Below are 12,298 nucleotides of genomic sequence, written 5' to 3' on the forward strand. Positions count from 1 at the left end.
CTAGACCAAACAATGTTTGAAGATGATGAGGGGGAATCACTACCTCCCAAGAGTCCAATTCAATTTTGGATAGCTCTAGTTATTAGGAAGCTTTCCTTCCTTATTTTGAACTGAAATCTGCCTTTGTGAAACTCTCATCCATAATCTCAGTTCTTGTTTCTAGGATCAAGAACATGAATATTATATCCTTTTGTTTTTTTACCTCTAAGATTATTCAAATAGAAGCTTTTATCATAAGCATAGCAACTGTGATGGAATGGAAAGAACACTGAATTTAGAATCCTTAGTCTTAGCTTTGAATGTTGATCATGATAATTTCTATGGACATATTATTTCTTGGACACATTATTTCACCTGTCTGAGCCTTTTATCTGCTCTACCAACCTGGTAGAGTTTTTGTGAAAATCAAACAAGATAATTTACTCAAAGTACTTTGTTAATTGTGAAGGGGAAGAGATCGAAGGAGGTAAGAAAAGAGGGAGGGACAAAAGGAAGGAAGAGAAAAAAGGAAGGAAAGGCTAAAGGAAGGGAGGAAGAAATAAAAGGAAAAGACTTAAGTCCCTACTATGTGCCAAATAGTATCAAATAACTTATTTATATTATTAACTTATTTTATTAATATATTAATAATTAACAATATAGTAATAATATAAATTATTGCTATCATCAATATATTAATTATTGCTATTGTTAATATTATATTAATTATTAATATTAATTTATTTTTATCATCTTCCCAAAAGGAAGGGAAGAAGATGCTATTATTTTCTCCATTTTACAGTTTAGGAAACTGAGGCAATTAAATGACTTGACCAGGGTCATAACTAGTGTCTGAAGTTAGATTTGAACTCAGGTTTTCCTGACTTCAGGTCTCTGGAAGAGTAGGAATTGGGTCTAGGATTATTACTACAATGTGAAATTCCCTCTACCACAGCAGGCTAGCACCCTCTCTGCAACTTATGGTCTTAGAAAGCTGGCTAAAGCTCTGAGAGGTTGAGCTGCTTTGACAGGGTCACACAGCCAGTACCTATCAGAGGCAAAATTTAAACAGGTTACAAACTTCAAAATGAATTCTCTATTCACTATGGCACAATGCCTATCAAACTGTAAATATATGCAATTATATCATATATCTTTCTCGTATTTAGTCTATTTTATGCATTTCTGTTGATTCACCTTACTTTCACCTCTGTTAGATCCTAAGAATTGAGAGCTAAAAAAAACAAAGAAAAGATTAAAAAAATTAATTTGAACATAATTTAAAAAAACAAAGAAAAAGCACATGTAGTTAGACAAACAAATAAAATACTCAAATTTAAAAAAAAACAAGAAAAAGCATAAATTTTCTCCTGATGTATGGGGGAAGTAAAAATATGCTTAATAAAAATATATTTCTTCTATCACAAGATCTTACTGAAGCTACCCATCCTTAGAAAGCATTTAAAGGATCTTTTTTTTTGTTTTGGCAGTGTGTGTGTGTGTGTGTGTGTGTGTGTGTATTTACATAAAAGATAGAATCCCTTCTCCCAAGTCACAGGATATTTAATTATGATCCTATTCACTTATAAAAATCTCAAAACATGAAATGAAGAGAACCCCAAATCTTCACTTGAACTTAGCCAAAAGACCAAGAAGCAATATAGAACCCCAAATCTTAAGGAAGAAGATATAAGGCAGGAATGGCCTTTAACTTCTTTGAGAAAGGTCTCTAATGACACTCAGATTAGACTGCTGAGCTATTGTACTAAACACTACCCTCTGTCTAAATGAGGAAGAGTAGGAACTCCTTTATTCAGGAAGTTTTTGAGGACCCTCAAAAAAAAAATCAGAGTAACCTATTTGTTAAAGAAGTTTATTCAGAAAATAGATAAGAAAGGACGGTATACTCACATTCTTGAAGTTTATTAAGCATATCATGCTGTATCTTTATGTATTTGGATAAAACATCACAATAAAATGTGATCAGAAAATAATTTCATATGCAGTCAACTCTGAATAACTTGGATTTTTATATGGATTAGTACAAATCCTGCCTTTAGGGTAATGGACTCCATTTAGAGTATTGTGCTTAACTACTTGCTCTGTTAGCATATACTCATAGGATATAGAATTTAAATGGACCTAGGATATCACTTAAAATCACTCTTCCATTTTATATATGAACAAAAGAGCCAAGAAAGGTGAAATGACTTTTTTAAGTTCACAGAAGTAGAGTTCCAAGTACAGCACATTTTTCTTAGAAGGCTTTGTTCCCTTCAGATTACTGGGCAAGCTATAGTGTTTAGACAAAGGCTTCCCTGATTCCTGCAGATACTATCCTTCATCCCATTCTTCCCCCAAAAATTTACCTTGTATTTACTTTGCATATATTTATTGATATGCACTTTCCTGCATAAAACTTTAATTGGATGGCACAACTTCACCACCTATTCAATGGCCCTGCCACCAGTAAATCTCTAGGGTTGCTATACTCTTAGCATTGCAGTACATCCTTGGATTATCCTTATAAAGCAAGAGGAAGGCAAGCTAATCAAAACATCAGTTAAAAACAAGAGTAACTTGTTTAACACTCTAAGAGAAGTCCAGGAAATAGTGTGCATACCCACAAAGCATAACATCAAAACAAAAGTAATGTCTTGTAAAGCTGTTGGTTCAGTGAAGATAGCCCCAAGCCTAGAATCAGGAAGACCTACATTCAAATCTGACCTCAGACTTATCTGTGTCCACCTGGGCAAGTCACTTAGCCACTTTGCCTCAATTTGTTCAACTATAAAGAAAAGATAATAACAGCACCTAACTTACAAGGTTGTTGTGAAGATCAAATGAGACAATCTTTGCAAAAAGTGTTTAGTCCCCTTTCCCTTATGAAAGTTATTACCTAAAACCCCAGAAGTTTCCATTATTTAATAAGGAATAGCACTTCTCCCTCCCAAGACAAGTCCCTACCTCTCCATTACTTATTCCATGGCCTTAATGCCTTTTAACATGGGCTTCAGGAGTTGCTGTGATCAAAAAAATATAGCATCTCATAACCATCATTCTGATGACAAACTTTTCTGCCCTTAACTTGGCTGGTCCTCCACTGACAGACACAAACATATCAATCACATCACCAGACCTCAACTTTAAGCCTCTCCATTTCCTGAGACCTGGTAGAACTTACTACTACCAAAGTCTTTGTGAACCTAGGGTTTCTTCCACAGCAGCATGAGGCAATAGAGCAGGACTTCAGTGGAAGATTATTCAACAGCTTACTTACTGTAAATATTTTGTCCATCTTCTAGAGATTGATTTATTTTCTGGATTGTTGAAGGTTTTATCCCTGTAAGGACTAATTAGTCACTTGGGATAGATAGACACATATTTAATAATAAAATTGGGATTCCTAAGCACATTGAAAAGAAGTAAAAGACTACTGATTTGGAGTCAGAAGACTTGGTTTCAAATATAGCCACTACTTAGTACTTTTGTATGAACTTGAACAAGACATTTCCATTCTTTGGGATTCTATATTTTTCATTTGTAAAATGAGAAGTTTGGACTAATAAACTCTAAATTTTCTTCCATCTCTATGTGTTCCACAAACAAACAAATATATTTTGCATTTTCAATTAAATGTTTAAAAATCAAGGCCTAAAACTGGAACCTCAGAAACCTTATTCAATGCCCTCATTTTAGAGATGAGGAAATTAAGGCCCAGGAAGGTTAAACTCAAGGTCATTCAGGTGAGATTTCAACACAACGATATTCCTTCATCAAGTTCAACCAGGTTTTCATTTGACATACAGCAACTCAACAAGCTTCTCAAAACCCAAAGAAGTTTAATGTTTGAAGATTCTACATCTGTATTTGACAGCAGAAAGGAAGGAAGAAACAAATTTATTAAGCACCTACTCTGCTAAGCACTAGGCTAAGCCCATTTACTGAAGCTACCTGAGGATTTAACTCTGGATTCTCTATTCATTCCTTTTATTTGGAGCTGGACCTGCTTAGTCATACTAGGGAAATTGTTGTCAGTTTTCTGAATGGACTTTTTTAAACAATTAGTTGCCCTGATTTTCTTTTTCCCTCTCAGGACTTGGAATTTTCTTTATCTCACATCTGGACTTTTCTTAACCTGTCAAGGGAAAAGCTGATCAACTAAATATGAAATATTTCACTTACACCTCTGGGACACAGTGTTTTTCCAAAAATATTTTTTATACAGGTAACAAGATACTGATGAAGTTCATCAGTCATTCCTTCAAAATTCCTGCAGGCCAATATCACCACCTCCTTAGGATGATTCTGTAGCCACTCTGAAATGTCTGTTAGGGTATCCTGTGAAGAAAAAAATTCAAAATAAGACATATTTAAAAGGCTCAACTGGAACTCAATATTAAGAAGATAATATCCCTGCTTTAAACTGGAACTATTAAATAATTTTAAGACTCCAAACTATCAAGTTGTGGCTGTTATTATTGAAATTTTATATTTGTACTTTTTTCAAACAGTTTCCAATCCAAGCAGTTACATGTACATGAATAATAGTGAGTGACAATAAAATAAAATTAAAAATTAAATTTTAAAAATGCTCTTAACTTCATCAAGAACTGGTTAAGCTAAAGGATTTTGTATTGAACCTGAATCTTGAAAGGTCAATAAATAGAAATTCATTGACTCATAGCAGTGAAGAATTCCAAAAACCTATATGGAAAATGTTCTGAATACATTTCTTCAAATTGTCCACATTAGAAAAGGTAGGCAATTCACTGCGTCTTGGTATCAGTCCAAGAGGTATAAACAATGTTCTTCAGTCAGATTTGGGGGAGCTAGTCTCTCTCTTTTCAATGTAGGCAAGAAGAGACTTGGAAATTACATCCTTTACTGATAGGAGATTGAAAGGGAAACAAGAATATAATGCCATTTTATGTTAACCATTCAAATATGGCAATAGAACAGATTTTACTTAATGAAAGACAAAGACAGAAAAACCCATTGGGAACCAAGTTTCAGATCATATGAAAAGCTCTTTCTTTGCTTTTGTACAAATGCTCTTTTGCCAGCTTATATTCTACTAAATCCCCACTTCTATACAGAGAAAGGTTAAAGGGGAAAGACTAACACCTGACCTGAGATTACTCATGATTCTAATGCTATCTCTAAAGCCATCAGAGCCAGTATTTTTCCACCTAACTCTCAAAGCCACAGAGAAAATCATATAGTGGGTGAATTTATTGCTCCACTTAGAAAATATTTAGGACTTGCATATCCCTTGTGACTTGTGAGCCTCTCTGCTTCTATTCAGGAGAAAATAACAATCTCCTCTTCTTCCATAAACCTATTTAGGCTCATAGAACAAAGAACATGAGTCAGAGTTGTTTTTCTTTTAGCACATTAGAGAGCTCTCCCAGTATAATAAATATTGGCATGTAAAAGTTACCTTGCTTCCTAAATCACATACTACTTGTCAAGGAAGAGTGTGGACATTGGGAAGAATCTGGCATATTATTATTATTATTTTTCATTAATTTATTCATTAATTTACTTATTTATTTTCTCAACTACATGCAAAAATAGTTTTCAACAATCAATTTTGGTTTTGATTTCATATTTTTCTCCCTATATTCTTTCCCTCCCCTCTCCCCCTGAAAGAGAGCAGTCTAATATAGATATGTCTAATATAACTGTTAAACATATTTCCTTATTAATCATGTTATATCACATTTTTTTTAAATTCAGTTCTCTGCAAATGAAATTTGTTTCTTTGGAAATCAGTGTTGATTTAAGAACTATGATTAATCAAAGGTCAAATATCTTTATATTTTTTGAATATGATACATCTGAAAAAAATCAAAATGTCTGATGAAACCAAAATTAGATGAGGTTTCCTTCCAGTTCAAAATTCAGTTTATAGAAAGTCAACTTATCTTTACTCTTCATCAGTTTCACTATTAATAATATATTCCAAGGTGGCTAGTTGGTGTAGTGGATAAAGCACCGACCTTGGAGTCAGGAGTACCTGGGTTCAAATCTGGTCTCAGACACTTAATAATTACCTAGCTGTGTGGCCTTGGGCAGGCCACTTAACCCTGTTTGCCTTGCAAAAACCTAAAAAAAAAATACTCCATATTTCAGTACCTCCACTAAAGCTGTCGTATATATGAGGTGTACAAAGTGCAAATTCTTCTCAGAGCCATCGACCATGTGAGCGATCCTCAGATCAAAATACCGAATTCCAGCGTCCAACTGCTCAGTTATATTCAGTTCCTACAAGGTAGAGATTACCAATAAATACCTTGGTTTCCTACAATAACACCCAGTTCTTCAAATAATCAATTGCATCATTGGAAGTCTGTGAAACAAACAAAATGATCTATGCCTTCATAGGAACCTTTTGAAACTTACTTAGCAGGACACCCAATGTAACTCATGGTAATAATAATAGGCCATTGTATAAAGAACCATCAAGAGAGGAACTGTGATTTCATCTGTGATATACATCATTGCCCTTCTGAGACTCAGAAAGCTAAGTGGCTTGCCCATGATCACTGGATGGGAAGGGAAGTAGTAATAATGATACAGAAGAAAAGATCCTTAATGCAATGTTAAAAAATAAAACTACACAGAAGAAAGAGTAAGGAAGTTCATAAGGAGATACTATCACTACAATTATTCATACTTTTGTGATCAATTTAATACTTCAAATAAGACTTCAAATAAAACAAGTTAAATATTGTCAAGATTTCATGTCTCATATGCAATCCTATTTCCCATTCTTTTGTATAATGTAGATATTTCCTAACAGCCCCTCAGGAGTAAACCAACCTCCCACATTTGCTCTTCTCTATCAGTGTCAGAACATCTCTGTCCATCATAATCCCTTCTTGGACAATAATTAAATCCCTAATTAACCCTGACAGGATGCCAACTGTGTATGTATGTTTGTTTGTTTGTTTGTATTTGTGTGTGTGTGTGTGTGTGTGTGTGTGTAATCTCACTATCCATAAATCCCAAAGCCAACAGTTCACTGGAGCACAAGAACATTAAAAGCTTTATTACCTGTGTCGTAGACCATTTTAATATCACTGGACGTGTGATGCAAGGAATCACCTTATTTAACACCTGCAGCAGCTTTAACTCTTTTTGAGATATTGGAGATTTCTTATTCAAGCAGTAGGTCATTGTATCGTGGCTCCCTGCAAACAGGAATGAATATGAAGCCTTATCTCCTGTCCTGGAACTTATTTTTCAAAATACATTTTATATTTCTATATTTAGATAAATACATTTATATAAATATACACAGATGTATGTGAATACATATATACATATAGCCTAGCACTATAAGTAATAAGGAGGCAGCTAGATGACACAGCATAGTTGGCATAAAGCCTAGAATCAGGAAGATTTGAGTTCAAATTTACTGGCTATGTGACCCTAGGCAAGTCACTTAACCCTATTTGCCTTAGTTTCCTCATCTGTAAAATGAACAGAAAAAGCGAATGGTGAACTACTCCAGTATCTTCACCAAGAAAACCCCAAATGGATTCACAAAGAATTGGATACAATTGAAATGACAACCACAAAAAAGTATGTAATAGGGACAATGGATTTAAGTATGCACCCTGGCCTCTTCTGAATCCGGGTCTCTTACATATTATTAAATTTCAAATATAGTTTACATTTACAAACTACAGTATCTTATAGTTGTCAGTACTCTTTGCTCTGAGAAATCCTGTGAAGTAGGTAGTACAAGCATGAGTGTCTCCATTTTGTAGATGAATGAAAAATTATGGCTCCAATCTATCTTTTCAGATTGATATCACATTGCTGCTATTCATACATCCCAAAAGAAGTGTCTTACTTTTTGTTCCTCTAACTCGGCATTCCATCTCTCTCTAGGAATCTCTTACAGAAATCATATCCCCTTTGTCTAAAAGGTAGTTTTTCTTTACTTTCCACCTTGTAGAATCCTTTCCTGATCTCCACAATTGGTAATATTTTCCCTCCCCCTCAATAAAACAAAAAATTATACATCAAAACATCAAATGTTTATAACCTTACACTAAAAAAAAAAATAAGGACAATAAACATGGATGGTGAGGTGAGCTTGTGAGAGCCACTTCTTATGGGCAGGGATGAGTCAAAAGAACTTCCAAAGTGCTTGCCCCTAATCAGAATCCTTAAAAATTAAGCCAAATGAACAATCCCAAGGAGAATTTAATGTAAGACATAGCAAAGTTAGAGATGCATGAAACTCCAGACTAGACAAAGAAATCCACATTGGGATCACTTTGAAGGGATTATGATGACTTGTGATCACTTATCCAAGTATGGGCAGATGAACCTATATCTTCTCAGCCTGGCTGAGAAAGCCTTGAGATCAACTGATCCTTTTTGGTTGCATTGATCTTCCCTTACTTATTTTCTACTTTCTGCTGGTGAAGGAAAAACGAGGAGAAAGGGAGATTTCTACTTTTCTTTCATAAAACAGAACAATTATCCAGTAGCAAGTACAGGAATCCCCTTTCATACTCAGTCTTCTTCTGAACAGGGGCATCATCTCCAGAATTTGATTTTTTTTTAGGTTTTTGCAAGGCAAACAGAGTTAAGTGGCTTGCCCAAGGCCACACAGCTAGGTAATTATTAAGTGTCTGAGACCAGATTTGAACCCAGGTACTCCTGACTCCAAGGCCGGTGCTTTATCCACTACACCACCTAGCCGCCCCCTAGCCACCCCCAGAATTTGATTTTAAATAAAATTTTTGTTCCCTTGGGATTTCTAAAAGAGCAGAATTTTCATTATGGGGTTGGAATAACAGGAAGCAAATAGTAAAAAAGGGTTTTGCTTGTCCAGACAAATAAATATTCTTGTCAAAAAAAAAAAGAATCATAAACTCTTAGATTCAAGAAGGACTGAAAAAAAGATCTAGTCCAACCCTCTCTTTTTCAAAAATGAAATTTCCACATGGGGGAAATTACTTTGTCCAAGATTACATAACTAATTGTTGGCAAAGTTCACATCAGGACTCTAATCTTCTGATTGTCAAATCTTTCTAATTCACAAACCAATAAGATAAAAAGAAATTTACATAATACTTTAAAGGTTCAAGAAAAAAATTTACACACATTAATATATTTAGCTAATTACAAACTCAAGAAGTAACTAGTAGAAGGGTAACTAGGTGGCAGAGTAAGTACAGCACTGGCCCTAGAGTCAAGAGGATCCAAGTACAAATCCAGCCTTAGATGCTTGATACTTACTATGGACAGTCACCTAACTCCATTGTTTCACTTAAAAAAAAAATAAGGAGATAGTACCAGCATAATTATATTTCCTTTTCTGGCCAGTATGACTAGAAAGGATAACAATCATTGTTGGAAGGGTTGTGGGAAATCTGGGACACTATTACACTGTTGGTGGAGCTGTGAACTCATCCAACCTTTCTGGAGAGAAATTTGGAACTATACCCAAAGGGCAACAAAAATGTGCATACCCTTTGATCCAGTAATACCACTACTGGATCTGTACCCTGAAGAGATCATGAAAAAGAGTAAAAACCATCACTTCTACAAAAATATTCATAGCAGCCCTGTTTGTGGTGGCAAAGAATTGGAAATCAAGTAAATGTCCTTCAATTGGGGAATGGCTTTAGCAAATTGTGGTACATGTGTCATGGAACACTATTGTTCTAATTAGAAACCAGGAGGGACAGGAATTCAGGGAAACCTGGAGGGATTTGCATGAACTGATACTGAATGAGATGAGCAGAACCAGAAAAACACTGTACAGCCTAACGGCAACATGGGGGTGATATTTAAACTTAATGGACTTGCTCATTCCATCAGTGCAACAATCAGGGACAATTGGGGCTGTCTTCGATGGAGAATACCATCTGTATCCAGAGAAAGAACCATGGAGTTTGAACAAAGTCCAAGGACTATTTCCTTTAATTTAGGGGGAAAAAACCTGATATCTTATTGTCTGATCTTGTTATCTCTTATACTTTATGTTTCTTCCTTAAGGATATGATTTCTCTCTCATCACACTCAATTTGGATCAATGTACAGCATAGAAACAATGTAAAGACTGACAAATTGTTTTCTGGGGGTGGAGGAAAGTAAGATTGGGGGGGGAAATTGTAAAACTCAAAATAAATGAAATCTTTAATTAAAAAAATAATTATGCTTCCTTTTTACAGATAAATAAATAAAGTTCTGGGAAGTTAAGACTTCCCCATAATCACAAAGCTAATAAATGGCTAAGATAGAACTGAACCAAGACCTTCAGACTCAAAGGTTAGTAAGTTCCCCATTTTACCATGGTATCATACTTTCTGTCACTCTTATAACAAAGCTAAGCAACTAAGACAACAGGAATGACTACCAACTCCTACAAAGCTATTTCATCCTTGAGGTTGAGACATCATTTCCTACTCATAGTAGAAGGGTTACTAGGTTCAGATCATCATCTTGTATCAAATATGTATCAAGCTCATTTCCATTTTTTTTCAGCCAAAAGGCATCTACAATGGTTATCCTCTGGTTAACCAACTCAAAGACTCACATTTCCACCCTTTTTCACCAGAATATGGGAAACTTGTTTTGAAAAGCAAGACAACACAGCCAAAAGAATAGTGTTCAAACTAACTTCAGTCACATGAGGAAATGTAAAAGAGAATTATTGAATAAAGAATATTGATGTCTGGGACTTAGGGGACCTGCATGTGTTGAAATTAATTTAAATATAGTTACTAAAGTGTTTAGCTTTAGTTTTTAGTTTAGTTTTTTAAAAAAGCATTAAAGTTTTTTAAGTATTCAAGACCTGTTTCCACAGCAGCACTTCTTTATTCCTTCTTTCCTTTTTCTGTGTTTCTAAAAAGGAATAGATACTAAGAAGGCAGGAGAGGTCCCATATGGTTACTAAAGAGAAATGATATTCTTGTCAGGATCCTACAATTCTCTCATGAAACTGTTGTAGTTCTGTTGTTCAGTCGTGTCTTATTCATCATGACCCCATTTGGGGTTTTCTTGGCAAAGATACTGGAGTGGTTTGTCATTTCCTTCTCTAGTTCATTTTACTGATGAGGAAGCTGAGGTAAGCAGGGTTAAATGACTTGCCCAAGATCACACAGCTAGTAACCATCTGAAGACAGATTTAAACTCAGGAAGTTGAGTAATTCTGACTCCAGGCCTAGCACTCAACCTACTGCACCACCTAGATACTCCTCTCATGAAAAAGGGACCTAAAGAAATATCACTAGGAGGAAAGAGGGATAAGCATTGGTTTGGGAATCAGGACAGCTGAGTTCTAGTTGTGGGTCTTCTCACTATAAACCCTGTGACTTTGTATAAATCAATTCCTCCAAGCCTTAGTTTCTTTATCTATAAAATGGGGGAAGGTTATATTACCCTTAAACTCCCTTACAAATCTTACATTCTAAGGCTATTAATTATCCCTGAGTACTTAATCCACATGTTGTCATCCTTTCCTACAGAAGCATTTCTTTAAAAGGACAAATATAAATCCCCATTTTTTTAGAAAGAGAATTTCCATTAGTTACTGCTTTCTTTACTTGTTTCTGGTTTTTTCCCCTTTTTTCCTTTCTTTTCTTTTTTTGGCAAAGCAACAGGGTTAAGTGTCTTGGCCAAGATCACACAGCTAGTGAGTATCAAGCGTCAGAGGCTGACAGTTGAACTCTGATCCTCTTGATTCCTTATAGTTTTCTTTGCAACCAAGTCTCTTTCTCTGTCTCTATCTCTGTCTCTATCTCTCTATCTCTCTGTCTTTCTGTGTCTCTGTCCCTGTGTCTCTCTCTTCCCCCTCCATTCTCTTTCTCTCCCCCTCTCCCTCCCCCTCCCCCCTCCTCTCTCTTCTCTCTTCTACCTCTCTTCTACTTGGGTGATACCTGACTCACTGCTTTACCCTAATCTCCTACGTAGACAAAACAGACAGGTTTCCAGAAGCACCTGTTCTCCAAGCCCCTTGGACCCCATGCACTTTGGACATTTGCACATGATCCAGGAGGCCTTGCCAACAGTCACCCTACTGCCAGATGCCTGAGAGCCCACTCCATATCACCAGAGTAGGGTCACAAGGCCAGAAGAGCCTAGGATCAAGGGGAAAGGCAACCCAAGGACTTCCTCTGCTTAGAAATGATGCTTGAATGAAAACTTGAAGTGTGTGTTTTCCTAAGTAGTCATCATTGTGACTGTACAGAAGTCATTTGACCAATACATGATTTCTCAAGAGCAGAAATGATTTTTCACTCAGCAAAGTTCCACTCACTTCTCTGATATTAAAATTGGGGAAGAG

The 12,298-nt window shown here is 35.6% G+C and overlaps 1 protein-coding gene and 1 long non-coding RNA gene across 2 annotated transcripts in view; one reads left to right on the forward strand and one right to left on the reverse strand.

Moving 5' to 3' along the window:
- The window catches only part of PLCXD1 (phosphatidylinositol specific phospholipase C X domain containing 1), a 40,509-nt gene that overhangs the window by 6,580 nt on the left and 21,631 nt on the right, over positions 1 to 12,298 (reverse strand). The window contains exons 3-5 of the mRNA XM_074213688.1: positions 7,042 to 7,178; positions 6,121 to 6,249; positions 4,165 to 4,320 (exon numbers count right to left, since the gene is read on the reverse strand). Of these exons, the coding sequence (XP_074069789.1) occupies positions 4,165 to 4,320; positions 6,121 to 6,249; positions 7,042 to 7,178 (422 nt within the window). The remainder of the gene's footprint in view (positions 1 to 4,164; positions 4,321 to 6,120; positions 6,250 to 7,041; positions 7,179 to 12,298) is intronic.
- LOC141506699 (uncharacterized) lies at positions 106 to 10,686 on the forward strand. The gene is made up of 3 exons (XR_012473964.1): positions 106 to 466; positions 10,185 to 10,281; positions 10,498 to 10,686. It is a non-coding gene; the product is annotated as an uncharacterized LOC141506699 (long non-coding RNA).

The sequence above is a fragment of the Macrotis lagotis genome, chromosome 1 (assembly GCF_037893015.1).
Source record: "Macrotis lagotis isolate mMagLag1 chromosome 1, bilby.v1.9.chrom.fasta, whole genome shotgun sequence".
Lineage (NCBI taxonomy): Eukaryota > Metazoa > Chordata > Mammalia > Peramelemorphia > Peramelidae > Macrotis > Macrotis lagotis.